The sequence below is a fragment of the Telmatherina bonti genome, assembly GCF_933228915.1.
Source record: "Telmatherina bonti genome assembly, chromosome: 20".
In the NCBI taxonomy this organism is placed as follows: domain Eukaryota; kingdom Metazoa; phylum Chordata; class Actinopteri; order Atheriniformes; family Telmatherinidae; genus Telmatherina; species Telmatherina bonti.
In genome coordinates this window covers 9498840-9514912 of record NC_136618.1, presented here as the reverse complement: position 1 = coordinate 9514912, position 16073 = coordinate 9498840, and the positions used below count along the sequence as shown (strand labels likewise).

At 40.9% G+C, this 16073-nt stretch overlaps 1 protein-coding gene across 1 annotated transcript in view; it reads right to left on the bottom strand.

The window, feature by feature from the left end:
• acvr2ba (activin A receptor type 2Ba) overlaps window positions 1–8999 on the bottom strand; it is a 41690-nt gene extending 32691 nt beyond the window's left edge. The window contains exon 1 of the mRNA XM_079260053.1: window positions 8800–8999. Coding sequence (XP_079116179.1) covers window positions 8800–8842 — 43 coding nt within the window. The 5' untranslated portion in view covers window positions 8843–8999. The remainder of the gene's footprint in view (window positions 1–8799) is intronic.
• Between the last annotated feature and the right edge of the window lie 7074 nt (window positions 9000–16073).

Genomic DNA, 16073 nt, shown 5'->3' with positions numbered 1-16073 from the left:
AATCTTATGGAAAGCAGTGAGGAAGAAGAAAAAGAAAAAAAAGCCCTGGCTCTTTAAATCTTGCCCGTAAGCTAAAAGAGACCCATCCCCCATCATGCACCCCTTCATCAGCCTCCTCTGCTGGTGTTCAGGCCCTGCAGGGAGTCGTAGCAACTCTCTGCTTTCTGTTTCACAACAACAAAACTGTAAATATGATCTCCAAGCTCGCACTGAACGGGAATAAAAGGGAATCAAACTACAAGTTCCTCATCTTAAATTTCCTTTAAAAACAGCTTGAAGCTGTTAATATGTGATCATTGTAACTGATAGTTACTTGTTCAGCTGAAGATGTTTCCCTCAGGAGCTGATGAAAACCAAAAACAGAGTCAGACAGGAGCACTGAGAGAGGAAGACCCCGTTTCTACTGAATGATCCGACCTGGTCAGGCGAGCGTTTCCATAGCAAGCTACATCCTCATTCGGTAGGCAGGGTTTAGCACATATGCCCAACGTGGCATGGCGTCATACAAGTAACGACGACAACAACAAATGCGAACACTAAAAACCTGCTGACATCTTTTTCTGATCATCTTTTCCACGTTGAATAACTCTCACACCTGCTTTTGTGACGTCTTTCTGCCCCACAGTCAACAGACTGTACGGTATGACGGCAGTATCCTTCCATACTATTCGCCAATGGACCTACATCTGAAGAGGGCCCAGAAATGGTGCCTTTTTAGTAGGGCTGCACAATTGATCGGATTTTGATTGTGATCACGATTTTGGTGTCCACAATTACACAAACCTGATCGTCAACAATGTTTACATTCAAAACACGAGCTCTGCTGCACGCGTCTCTGATCACTCAGGTTCTCAACCAGTAGTCTGCCGACCACCAGGGGGCGAACACGTGGTTAAGGCTTCGTTGAGCTGCCTGAATACCAAGCACACACAACTTTCACAAGCAGCCAGTTAAGTATCGTTGGATTGGTTGAACATTTGAGGTCTGCATTTTTCCTGTTGCAGGTAAAACGGATTGTTTTGATTAAACAGCTGATCGAGGTGGTAAAAAATACGAACATTTTTACAACACATGGCATTAAAATACACGAACCCTGCTGCATACACAACTTGTCCTGCCGCAGACAAAGTTGCTCGTTAAATATGAAATAAGCAGCTTCATTGCACAAAAAGCAGACATCGCCGCCCGCATTGATCCCTCCCGGCTACAGACGAAGCTTCTCGTGGAGGATGTCACTAGTTTTGAGAGCAAGTCATGTCGAGAATGGAAAATACAGCTGCATCAAAAGACAGGATAAGAAATATGAGATTCCTTCGTGTAATAATTTCTCCAAAGGGGCGTTGCCTGCGCTGTATAAAAAAATGTCGAGGGAATAGAGAGGGAGCGCTATATATGTGTGTGTATGTGTATATATATATATATATATATATATATATATATATATATATATATATATATATATATGTACACATAAAATATAACGTAGAGTTGCCAGGTAGGTTGTTTACAAGTGGTGCATTAAAACTACATGTTTTTCCAGACAATGAATGATCGTGATTAATAATCGTGGTTACAATATTGTTCAAAATAATCGTGATTATTATTTTGGTCAAAATCGTGCAGTCCTACTTTTTAGTCTCCAACAAACATTATGCAGACTTGAAACTAAAAACTGTCCTGGACATGCATCATGTGTCTGGTTGAAAACAGCACTCGAACGCACCACAAATACCAGAACCATCTGCTACCTATGACCTACCACAGAACAGAACTCTCCAGAAAACAGATATTATTCAACACGGGAAACAATGTAAGGTTAAAAGAAACTATGTTGTGTTTACTTGTTATCATACTGTTGTCATTGACTCACCATAAAGGTTAGTGTGTAGTTTGACGACACGTTAGAGAGAAGTTTGTTGCAAGATTTAGCCTGTTTACAGAGGCAGAAAACAAAATATAAAAGGAGAAAGTGCACTTTTTCATTCATCAGCATCTGCAGTTTGGATGCAATAAAAGCTATTTAATCAGCAATCATCTGTTGCTCATGTTTCTGCAGCAGTTGCAGGTTTTAATGGACATTTCATGGGAACATAACACCTGGGTGCATGTATTTAAATACTCAGTCACGTTTGTTTTTAGACTTTTATATATAATATTAGTACTCTTTAAAACTAAATTATCTTTCATTAAAAACTGTTTTTATTAGCTCTAGATGTCAGTGTTGAAAGTGTGTTTGTTGACACGAGGGACGGATGTTTCAAGCAAAAACAATGAGCAGGTGTTCGGTATTGTCTAGCACCATCTTGCTAACATTGTCGTGTACACCTGAAGTTTCTTTACCATCTAATCCTCATTGTTCAGCAGCTGTTGAACACACAGTAAAGATTGTTTTAAGCAAGTAGCCGTTCTGTCAGGCCTTTGTTCTGCAGAGCAGCTTTATTTTCCAGTTGAATACACAATGAAATGATGTATCTGTGGTGAGAAACAGCTTTTCAACACTTTAACACACAGTTCAGCTCATCGACAGTATCAGACAGTTTCTTTAGTCTTGTGCTGATGTTTTTCTCGATGAGACTGAAAACTCAGGCTCAAATAATTCCGACAAAGTTGCAAGACCTTGAACAAAACTGACAAAAACATGTATTTAGGCATCATCTTTGAGAAGAGGCCCATTGTTTGCTCTTAACATCCAACATCACATTTCGTCTAGGGACAAAGCCAACGCTGACAGCTGATTTGTGGATGCCTGACTCTCAAGGCAACTTATTGTGGTAGATCTATGATTCGCTAGCTTCACCTGGCAGGGGTTTACCTGGACCTCATTTTTGTTTATTTTCCTGAAAGGTTCCTCACAGAACTTTTTGTTGGTTTCTGTCTTTGGTTTTATGTTTCTTATATTTACCCCATAAGTATAAACTCTCAGAGCGATACAGACTCTACCAGAGGCTAGCAAGAGTAAGGTGTATAAGCACCGTAAACCGCTTGGTAAACCGATGCCACCTTATGGTGACAATTACAACCAGGTTTTGGTCAAAACAACACGTATTGAGATAGTAGTCATGAAAATTGCTAAATTAATAGTTTTTTTGTTCTTTTTACAACTTAATGATCATTTTAAAGATTTGAAAATGATTACTCATCTGTAGTCAGTGATGAATAAAAAGGATGAGTCACTATTATTGTAACTTCCTCTTTTCTCAATTAATTTAACTTGCTGAATCAACACACACCAGCTGTTCCGTCACCTTTGCCTCAAACTAAGTGTGAGTGTACACAACTACTTTCTCTTCCATTTAAGGAGAAGGTGAGTGTAAATTTCTCAATCCAGTTCACAGAGAAACACTTTAAAGTTTTATTCAGACAGGATTTTACTAACCTGATGTTTGAAATATTTTATTAACAAATTAAAGCAAAAAAGCTAAAGTCACATCTTTAGTCACAGATCGTTTTCCAACCCAAACTGGTGCAAAATCCTGAACCGGTTTTCATTCATCAAACCAGACTCTGTTGTAATGGGATGATCCAGTGCTGTCATCACACAACACAAAACTTAGTACAGACATGTCCATGAGAAATATAAAAACATGAACCAGAACCTGAGAGACGCGTCAGCTGATCATCAACTGGCTGAAGCCTCATCAGAAATGGTTTCTATGGAAGGTTGGCTGGTGGAAGCCATTGTTAAGGAAGGGAAACCAGGAGAAAAAGCTGAGTTATGCCATTTGACACAAGAACTGGACTGAAAATCAGTGGTAACAGGCCTGATGGACGATAAATCCTCCCCAGACATGGCAGAGGTTGGAGCTCTGGACAGAGATCTAAACAAAAGGTAGAAATTTCTACAACCTCTACATCTATTAAAACATTACAGGCAAAAGGTGGTGTGTAGCTCAACTGGTTGTGCGGTCGCCATGACCAGAGGCTGCAGCTCCTTGGTGCAGGTTGAAGTTTCGGCCTTTGCTTCATTTCATTCCCCAATTTCTCTGTCAATCCGTGTCCTGTCTAGCAAATGGGACATAAAGGCCGCTGTAGCCCAAAGTCCTGGAAAAGTAATGTCCAGCTTGTTATCTCCCAGAAATAAGAGGCTACCTTTCTTGCATTTCTTTGATCTGATTGGCTGAAAGTCACTTGCGACAGATGTTTTGTCCAATCAGCTGCGTGTGACAGTTTCTACAAAGACTTTATTGACAGTTCTGTTTACAGAAATCAGATCCTGTCGGGACTTTTAATCTCAGACTTTTCCAGATTGTGAAACGGAAATCCCAACTTTTACATCACTGCACACATCTCATCTCAACCACATCTCAGTTTTCTTTTTTTAATCCCAAATCAAATCTGGAATCTCAGCATTGATTGAAAAATCCTGCTTCAGTTTAGTACTGGTGTAGAATAGATCAGATTAATGTTTTCTTCAGGCCTCTATGTGGGTGTGTGTATTGATCCGATGGAGAGTTTCTGAACAGGGGGAAAGTGTTTTCAGCAGCAACCAATAATCCTTCTCTTTGTTTAGACTGAACAGAACTGCTGCTGCATCTCCTCAGGGCTCAAGCTGTGAAATATACATCACACACACAATGTGTAAACACACCAACCCTACAGGCAGACACACATGTGAGCAGAGTGTGTGTTGGATACATTTTAGCTAACGTTTTCATCTCTCAGCTTCTATGCAGATGACACTCTGTTGCTCCTGCATGAATCTACATTTTCCTCGTTACAATTTGTGGTGTTTACTCAACATCAGGGCTGGGCGACATGACCAATATATCCCCATATTGCTCATTTTATATCCCCATAACGATGTGAAACTGTTTGTGTAATGTTGTGTCAGTCATCAGTTATGTGTCGGATGTGTTTGGCAAAGGCAGCAGTGATCTCCTTCCATGTGGAGGAACTATGGCCGTCTGGTGTTTTACGGGTAAATACCTGTTGCAGTGTTTGTGTCTGGAGTTTATTATGAGCTTTCACCTCCACTTGATGCTATTTCTGCAGTTTTTGCTCGATGACTCTATTCTTTATTCTGTATTCTTGCGCAGGTTTAGTTGTGTCGGAGTCCGTTGTTGGGACTGTGAGCTAGTCTGTTGTCGGTTCCACGTCGGTCTTTTTATATCCAAACCGCATCCATGTAACAGAAATTTCTCTTCTTTTATGAACAAGCTCATTGGTTTTGGTTGGCTGGTCATCTTTTAGTGAATTATCCGGCTCTGAAACTTGTCTTCTACAGTCTTTCTCCATGTTTGTTTATATATTGCAGCGTGCATGCCGTAAAGCGTATCTTGACGTAAAATACTGCAGTAAAGCACCTTATTGTGGTGTAAATAATAGAGCTTCATATGAAATAATAGACATTTTTATCGTCCAAAGGATATACATCGTCATATTGCCCTGCCCTACTCAAGAACAACCTACTGCCATGAAAATTGTGCGCTTTACCTAAAAAAAAAAGACAAACATTTTAACATCCACAGAGACCTAATCTTCACCCTCTATCCTTCTTTTCCATCAAACTAATCAGAAATTTGTTTTGATTGAATGGATTGCAAGCACTTGCCTTTCTTGTTGGCAGTGGTTCCCTCAAACGTGTGAACAATCGGGAACAGCATGCAATCATGTTTGTAAGAATGGACTAATGTTTGTTTGTGGTGCTGCTTCTGTGGTAGTTTGCACCTTTAGCAGAACCATCAGACTGGAGCAGATGTTGGCAAGAGCAACAAAGCAAAGCAGCATTTTACTCTGCTGCACAACAAAATTATGCAGCATGAAGTGAGCTGAACATGGTTTTACCAGCACAATATGGACTTGCTCAACTATCACATGTAGCATGTCAGCAGCAAAATGACCAAAAGACAAGAAAGAAATGGAAAAGATGTTACAATTACTTAATTTCATGTTAAACGTCAATATCGCCACTTTCCATAAAACATCACGGTGTAACCATCAGTAGATCAACATAACGTCCGCTCAGAATGAAAATAAAGGTAAACTATATCTGAGTATTGATATTTGTTACAGAAAGGGTGTTAAGGCCCATTTATGCTCAATGCAGAAGACAGATAAATACGGACAGCGTTGTCTGTCTCCTGCGTCGGCTATAGACGTAAAATTTGGTCTGTTTTCGATTAGCTTAGCCGTCACCTAACACAGGAAACGAAGCAATACCACCGGGGGGCAGTGTTGAGTTGTACAGTTTCCACAGAAGACATGACTTTTGCATTTGGAATTAGGTGTTTACATGGTCATTTTTCACCCGTTTAAAGCGGATTTAACTTTTATTCAGAATTAAAACTCCCATGTAAACGTGGCCAACGAGGCTCTGAAAGAGAAGCTAGAAGATGAGAAAGCGGTGATAACAACAGATGCACGGATACCTCTCACAGCTGGAGACCTATGTCACCGTCGCTTGTCGTTACGTCAGCGGTGACTGGAACATGTCAGGTGCTGCAGATGGGAAGCTGTGCTGAGAACATTGCTGTAAGCCTGAGGGGCCGTTGTCAATGAGTCCAGCCTTGTAAAACAGACACAGGATTGGAGCTGCAGCTCCCACTTTACTAAAAAATTAGAGGTGAGAAAATCTAACCGAAAATCGGGATTTTTTTGATTCGCAATTTTAAAATAGACTTTTTTGTTTTAAAAAAATCCTTTTTTTTTTCTCAAAGAAATAAAAATAATCCATTACAAAATTTTTGTCATTTTAATTATCTTTATTGATCTTTTTATTTGTCTTCTTTGGCATTATAGCAGCAGAATGATGATCTGGCTACTGTCTTGTTTTTTCCTGATTGAAATCAAGAAAAATGACGAGCAAAAAAAAAAAAAAAAAAGTTTTATACATTTTTTTGGTTTTTAATCTACAAAAATCACCGATATTAAAGAATTGTGAGAATCGCAATTTAAATTGAATCGGCACCCAAAAAATTTGAATTGAATTGAAACAAAAGCATATGGGCACAGCCCTATAAAAAAATCTGATATTTGTTAATAGACATTGTTATCTGTTGTCCAGCTCCTCTAAATGTGACCTGTATGTCCTCTGGCTTTTTCAGTTTTATCCGAGAACGTGGGAAGTGCTGATCGAGACTTTGTGGCACTCCGCTATGTGTCAAGATGGTGCAGGTGGGACAACCCTTCCTTACTGGGAAAACAAGTCTTGTCATCACTGGAAAGAGGTGTCAAGGTGAGATTCTGCAACCAGCGGATATCCTATATCTCCATGGTGCAGAGTTATATCCCCCAACATGACACTGACAGAGAAAAGCATCATACTGCATAAACGTGGCGAGTTTAGAAACATCATGGGGATAATATGAGAGTTCTTGTGTAAATAAGGCAAAATACTGAATTAAATGTGCCTCTGATTTCCATTTCCAGCCCTCGGGTAGCTTCTAAACATCTACAGGGGAGCATTTAGGAATATATAAGAGAATTAATGGCACGCCTCTGAGTGAAAGAGGCTCTGCAGAGCTGCAGACAATCAGCGAGGAATTCAGGCTGGAACTAAACCCAGAAACGCATTGTCTCTGGCACGCTCGTCGCAAAGCAGCAAACACGATATGACAATGAGATTACAAACAAATCAGCAACTGACAGCAAGAAACCCTGAAACATCACACACACGTCGCAGGAAACACACACACACACATCGCAGGAAACACACACACACGTCACAGGAAACACACACACACACACACACACACACACACACACACACACACACACACACACACACACACCAGCAGCAGCAAATAAACTGGATTCTCTTTGTAAGTAAAACAGAAAAATAACGAAGAACAAGATTTAACAGAAATTTAACCCAAAAAACAAAACCAGAAAATTCCAAATCAGGATTAAAATGACTGATCTCACACACACACACGCGCGCGCGCGCGCGCACACACTCTCCTGAATGTTCCTGAAATTCAACAAAGAATAAAATCAATCTGACAGCAGCTTCACCTGAGGGTGCGCGCGGCATGACGTCAGCGTCAGAACGCACGCGCACCCTCATCCGCGTCACAACTCCAGGTGTATGAGAGGAAATATCGCGCATGCGCAGCATCTCAGCGCCGTTCAGGGATTTTTCTGCACGTGAGTGTATCCGTGTAGTATTTTTCCAGCACGCGCACACGCTTCCTCTCCACTACTACAAGCCCACATGATGGAGCTTCATTCATCCACTCCCCGCGTATAGTAACAAGCGCGTGGACGGCGGTGTGCGCGCACAAAATTTAGATTTTATTTCAAGAAAATGGTTGAAAAGAGCAAAATCCTGATGAACTGATTGATTGATTCTGAGAAGCTCGCGCGCTGATCGATCCCTGATCCTGCTGCAGACAATGGAGCAGCGGTCCGCACGCACGCACGCCGAACCGCGTGAGCGCAATTAACTGCGGGGCTGGACTCAGGTGACTCTTCCTGACGAACACGCGGATGGACAAGGATTCATTCACACGTTCACGCGCTGACTCGCAAGACACACATCACAAAGCCTGAGCGCGTGCACGCGGACAAACGTGTCCAAACATTGAAGTTTCATAGAAATACTGTCCAGAAGATCTGCTGCAGGAACCTGGAGCAGAACCAGAACCTTAAGAACCTTAGTTTCCCCGTGGTTCCTCTCAGCACGCGCGACCAAAAACAAACCAACCCCAAAAATTACAAACAAATGTCAGAACATTTCTCCAAACAGAAGCCCCGCTCTGCGCGCACACCGGCGGCAGCACCGTGCCTTTCACCCAGCGACCCCCCTCACCTGCACACAGACCCCCCCTCACCTGCACACAGACCCCCCCCCCCCCTCACCTGCACACAGAGCCCCCAGCAGCAGCGCGCAGGTCAGCCACATGTCCTCTGCTCTAGTTGGTCGCCGTGGCGCCGCCAGCTCTCCGCGTGCTGTCCTCCGGATCCTCCTCCAACATTTAAAAGACCAGTCCAGGACGACCCGCAGCCAGGCCCCGGGCTCCGGGGGAGCAGCGTGCGTGCGTGTGTGTGTGTGTGTGTGTGTGTGTGTGTGTGTGTGTGTGTGTGTGTGTGTGTGTGTGTGTGTGTGTGTGTGCGCGTGTGTGCGTGCGTGCGTGTGGTAATCCAGCCAGCAGCGTCCACCTCCCCTCTCCTCCTGCTTACTCCTCCAAAACGCAGCAGACCCGCACGGTTTTCCGTGGAAGTGTCCAGCGGGTCGGGGACCACGCAGCAGTCCGACCAGGAGCCACGCAGGGCGGCAGCAGTCCGACCAAGAGCCACGGTGTCACCCTCAGATCAGCGCGCCTCTCCGCTCCTTCTCTCCAGCCTCGGTGCAGCTCTTTCCGCCGCCTCGTCCTCTCTGCTCTGTGGTTGGGCTGCTGGGGACAAGCAGGCGAGGAGGGGGAGGGTGGTCGGGCTGCAGCCGCCTCGTGCGCTCCGCTTCCGCTTTCAAAATAATAGACTTTGCAACGTGACGACTCACACGGAGATGAGCCTTTCAGACTTTCTGGATTATTTCAGCAGAAGAGGGTTTTACATCATCTTGGACCTCAAGATACCAAGCCCCCACTTTTTAAATATATGCAGAAACTTTCAGCAGACATTTTATTTTATAAACATCCTGTAATAACACAGGAATATTTGAGAAAAAGATGTTTTTGGAGCTGCCTTATATTCAGACTGGACATGAAACCAAATGGAAAAAGCTTTTGAGAAGATTATTTGTGACCATCTGGTGGATCTTAATCTTCCCTTTAATGCAGGAAAACATGTTGAGTTTGTACAAGTGAAGACTGCTGAACAAAAGTGAGCTAAAAATGTTTCAGATTAATGAAGGTTAAAAGCTGAAGAGAAAAAAGGAACCCGGATTTCTGCAAGCTCTGTTTCAGATTTATTTATTCATTTATTTCAAATTTTTCTTTTATACATTCAGTTACTGTTATTATCGACTGAAAACATCACTGTGACGATGTGTTTTTGTCTCGGTTTGATTCCGATGTTTAGGCACCGATTTGATTTAAATTGCTATTCTCACAATTCCTCAATATTGGTGATTTTTGTAGATTAAAAACAAAACAAAAAAAATGTACAAAACGTTTTTGCTCGTCATTTGTCTTGATTCCAATGACGAAAAAACAACACAGCAGTCAGACCATCATTCTGCTGTCATAATTCCCAAGAAGACAAGTAAAAAGATCAATTAAAACAATAAAAGTGACAAAAATTTTATAATAGATTATTTTTGTTTATTTAAAAAAAAATTAGACTTTTTTTAAATGAAAAATCAATTTTAAAATTACAAAAAAAAAGCTTAAAAAATCCCAATATTCAATTTTTGTTTCAATTTTCTCAACCCTAAAACAAAATGAAATACTTATACGAGCCATGACTTCATACACATTATAGATTAAGTTTATTATTAAGTTTATTATTATGAGTTTTCCTCAGTGGAGGATATTCTCCCAACTTTAACTTTGTCATAATGACAAATATCTATTTTTAAAAAAAAATAAATAAATAAAAAAGTGATAAAAATAAAACCTAGAAATAATGACATAATAATCGTGATATAAATATAGTGGTAATATTATTTAGTTCAGAATTCATGTTTACCTGCAAAATATCTGTCTTCCTTCTTTGTCCATATTGACTCATTCCGTTGTCCACTAGATGAATACTAGTGCGAGTTTTATTTTGATAATCTTGACCGGAAGTTGTACATACCTTTATATTCGCTTGACGCCTTCAGTGCAGCGGAGCTGAACTGAGTCCAAAATGGCTCCTAAAGAGAGAGGGAGCGAATGTTTAAATACAAAGACAGGAATGTCACGAAAGAGGAGGCCCTGTCCACGTCCACATGGGAGACACCAGACCTCCACAGTCAGGTCTCAGCACCCTCCAACATGTGAACAACACACACAAGTAGAAAGCCAACAAACCATCACATATCATCACTCCAGTTTTTAACTCTGCAAGCAAGAAGAGAATAAATCTGCAGATTGTCCCACTTTGTTCTGAACCAATCAGAGTCCAGCAGCACAACAAGGCAAGTTTATTTATTTAAAGTACAAGACCGATGAAAGTGGATTTTATGAAACATTAAAAACATTACAAGGCTTTAAAGTACAAGACAGGGGAAGGTAGAACAGACCAAATAAAATCAAAGACATAAAAGTCACAGAGTTAATGATGAATAATTGTTTTGATAAGATCATAAATGAAAAAGCAGGAGACATTTTATATAAAAGGACGACAGAGAAACACACATCACACCAGTCGGATCCACGTTCACCTGCAGGGTTGGAGGGTGTTATCAGAAAACCACCCAGTGGTCTCCAGTTGTTTAATCATGATTTATAGAAAGCATGAAAATGATTTTTTAAAAGCTTTTTCCAGGCTTGTAGACCACCGTGGCTGTTGACATGAACACATCTTCTGTTTAACGCTGCCTGTCAAGGTAACCAGAAAGGGGAATATATAGATGATTCCTTTTAAAACGTAAGGATTTGGAGAAATGTTTTTTAGCAGGGATGGAAACAGATATTAATGCTGAGCAAAAGTGACATTTTAAAGTCTCAAGACATCATTTAATGAACTTTCTACAACAGAGAAGAAGACATCTAATCTCAGGTTGAATCAGCTGAATCATTTCTGTCCTGAAAAAAAACAAAAAACAAAACATCTTCCTGGTGATGTTTGTATTCAGTCACACCTCATTAACTGTGGAAGTGATGGTTCCTCCAGACCAGGGTTGTTTTAGTCTTTTCCAGTCATAATAAATAATACAACAAGTAACAGGAAGAGGAAAGAAAGAACAACACAACACCAACATGCATATAGATCAGTCACAGAACACACTATACTCACACAGCAGGTGGATTTAGGACTAAAGTTCAGAGATTATACACAAGCTGATCAAGTTAATCAACATATTTTTAAAGTTATAGTAAATAGAGGGAGAGCAAGTCAAAGATTAATGAAAATATGCAGAGAAAAACATCTTGTGAACCTTTATTTAGAGTCTAAATCGTGTCAGACTCTGCAGTGATGGTTTGTTGTTCTTCTCTGTTAGCTTCTGCTTTGTTGTAGCTGAATAAAAGTTCACGTTGAGATGAAAGTTGAAACTACTCTCTTGTTTTGAACATTTCCGAAATAAGAAGCCAGTTATGTGCTGGATCCAAAATAAGGGTGGAGTCAAGTGTCGCTTGAAATATCCCTCAGTGACATTTTTAAATGATAAACAGAGATACAGTGGCTGGTTAGGGATTTGTAAATAAGATCATTTTAGCATGTAATCTGGTGATGTAGCTGAACATTTGTTTATTTGATCATGGCACATAGAAGCAGTGATTTTAACACAGTTTTATGAATATTTAAATAGCCAGTGTAGTTTTTAGTAACTTTCCTTTTATGTTGAAGAAACTTCCACAGCAGCTACTGAGGCGACGACTGGGTCCGGTCTATTTGTTTGGTTCCCAAATGACGCACATAGGTGACTGATAGAGTGACTGGCTCACCGTGCCCTTTTAACTCCTCGGCCCGATACACATCCACGTGACCCCAATTCATATCACCATGACAACAATGTAACACCAACCATCCACCCAGTGATAATTCCCCACATAAACTACATTCATGGCTCCTACACATGCATTGGTCCAAATAAGTTTAAAAGAAATCATGTGTTTTTTTCTGCTGACAGCATCAAACTTGAATGCTTTAAACTTTTAAAACCTGATGTTTCATATTTGATCTATTCTATTTCTGAGACCTATCCCATCACCGTAAGGTAAAAACTTTGCTTAAAGCACTTTTATATACAATCTGATGGGTTTTCTGCCCCCTGGTGGGTGTCTTTCGAACTGCGTTGATATGTGGATGGTAATTATCATTTTTATTTTCACTTTTCCATTTGGTTAAAGGGCACAATAAACATTAGGATAAAAAAGTGTGAAAGTAACTTTTTGACCATTATTTCTTCAGATTTCTTTCTGATATAAATGAAGTGTTTTTCCTATCTGTGGGAGAACGGGGAGAAAAGAGTTAACTCAGGAAAACAAATAGGAGATTAAAATAGGCGTAGTATATTCTCATAGACTACCTAACAAGACTTTAAACAGTCTAATTAAACTCTAGAATTACTTTGAAACTAGCCTCAATTAGTTTTCAACCTCAGAGGAACAAAAATAAAGGGGGGTGTATTGTGTACTGGTTACTGTACCTCTCCATCAGAGCCTGCAGGAGGCTTTATTTGATTTTTTTTTTTTTTTCTAAATGTTATTTTGTGTGTGTTGCCAATTCTTTTATTGTTATATTAAATTGCCGGCATTTGCATTTAAAGTAATAATTTTTGGTTTATATATTTTGCTCTCCACTCTTTAGAACCTAGAACTGGTCTGTGGGCACAGCTAGTGGTGTTAGTTGACACAAGTGCTCCACAGATGTTACAGGTTAAGTTTTCTCCGGGTACTCCGGCTTCCTCCCACCGTCCCAAGATGCATGTTGGATTAACTGGTTAATCTAAGTTGCCCATAGGAGCGAGCGTGAGTGGTTGTTTGTCTCTGTGTGGCCCTGCGATGGACTGGCGAGCTGTCCAGGGTGTAACCAGCCTCTCACCCGAAGGCTCGTGGGTTCAGAAAATGAATGAATGAATAAATGATCATCACCTCATTGTCCTGATGCAGCGTCTGCTGAACACATAAAAGCAGGGCCGGATTAAAGGTGAGCAGGCCCCTGGGCCCAGAATGTTCCAGGGGCCCCCTTCCCCACCTCAACATTGTGAAAATTGTGAATAAGTGTGAAACGACATTTCTAACGTCTCTCAGCCAGTGGTACCAGTAGCAACACACTGGACACTGTGGTGTAACTATCTGGCTTTTATGTACATTTTGTTTCAGGTCAAAAATGCTGGTGTTTGCCCAACATGGGCCCCAAGTGGAAGTGGGCCCCTGGGCCTGTGCCCATAATGCCCATTGGATAATCCGGCTTTGCATAAACGTGTTTAAATGTTTAAGAGGCTGGAGTGAAGAAACATGGATGAATCGTAACATCCTGCTTCTTTAAAGTGTAAAACTGGTTCATTTAAGGTTTAATTGTCGGTACAGGAGCTTCAAGCAGTCGGCGGAGAGCAGCAGCAGAGTGTGTGAAGTAGAAAGTTGTGTTGGCTCCCGCGCTGCTGGTTCCCCTGCCATCAGCTGATGTTACATCAGTTCAGACATGAACCAGACAGCTGTGTTATTCTTGGCTCGCCTTCAAACGCACACACATCCATAAACACAGACATGAGCAGCCAACATGTCTGAACATCCAGCAGAACACACTCCTACACTCCGACATGTGTACCACACACACACACACACACACCAGCAGTGTGTGTGTTCAGTCTCCTGGTGTCCTCTGAGAGTCGACACCGCAGTCCTGTCATCGATCCATCGACCTACGCAGCGCTGCTGACTGTCTGCAGCTCTGCTCTTCATCCTCCTCCAGCCGGACAGAAACACTCGTCTCTCTGAAGTCTTCCTGCTTCTTCTGCTCGGCTCCCAGAGAGACGCGATCAGATCAGCAGAAGGAATGAATAAAACTCAGCGTGAACTCAACATTTTCCATGTTTTGTCTCATCAGTTTCATCCAATCGTTAATTTTTCTCTGATTTTACACCTCAGACAGGAAAAGTTGTCTCACTCAATCTTTTCCTGCTTGGTTTTATCTCTGCAGCTTCTCCAGACCAGTGTTTCTCAACCTTTTTTTTAGCCAAGGCACACCTTTTTTTCACTGAAAACTCACAAGGCACACCACAAACCGAAATATTTTTTCTTTTTAAAGGCCATATTATTAATATAAAGTCATCTTGTGGAAGTGTCTTGAATAGAAAGAAGATAAAGACAGGAAAAAGGAATTTTATTATCTTTCACCTGGGCCTCTTTGGATGAACACGTTGCTGCTTTTTAGACCAATTATTTGAAATTTGATCATTTCTCAGGGCACACCTGATGATCCCTCACGGCACACTAGTGTACCACGGCACCGTGGTTGAAAAACACTGCTCCAGAGTTTCATGTGCTATTTTGTCACTTTGTTCCTGTGAACACATGGAAAAGTTTGCAACAGTCACAGGGTTGTGCTCGTTCGTCCTCTCCTGTGATGTGTGCAGGAAACTTCAGAACATTCTTCGTCCATGTTTGATCGTCACAAACTTACATGGCTTTTGGATTAATCCATCGTTCCCATCACCTTTTCTTTTCATCCCAACTTTTTTTCCCTGGAATGTGCTGCAGGTCTGATGCGCATTAAATAAAACCAAGCTGATGAGACAGAACATCAGATATTATGATTTCAAACCATCTTTAAATAAATTAAAGTCAGTGTAAATGGAACTATCATCCTCATGCCTTTTATATTTTACTTTCTTTTATTAGGTTAACCTGCACTCTATATGTTATTAAATCAAATATTTTATTCTTTTTTTAAACATTTACTTAACCAGGTAATTAGTAATACTGCAGATTCTGGTATCAATCCGATACCAAGTATTTCCAGGGGAAATATTGTCGATACTGACAGGAAAACCGATACTTTTGCTTGAAATTTAACCATCATTTAATGATTTTTCCCTCAGTTTTTAGTCAAATACATGTCTGTTGAGAAGATAAACATCTCTGGTCCAATAAAGACTGAATGGGAGGGAACACATCTGCTCTTCAATCCAATCTTTATTTCTGACTAAAAACTTGTTCCTATGAAAGTAAATGACAAAAACAAACTAAATGACCGCAGACAATCCAGAAGAGTATAAATTACATCTGCAATCCACCCAGTTTCCCCAGTGCCTCCAGAGACCAGTAATGTTACAATACCAGCATGTAAGGTGGGCGCACAAAGAGCTGACTGGCACTCATCCGGTGCATCGTTAAACGCAACCTGCAGCTTATTAAATTGATCTTTACTGTAGTTGCACCACAAGTGGGCAGTATACAGAGATGTGTAGTCAGCTTTACACAACCTGGATGTTTTAAGAGCTCATGATAATTTTGTGTGTTAGCATATTTGTATCTTCATCATCATCAGAAAGGTCGTTCCTGATGACGTGGCCTAGATATTCACTTTACTCATATTTATTT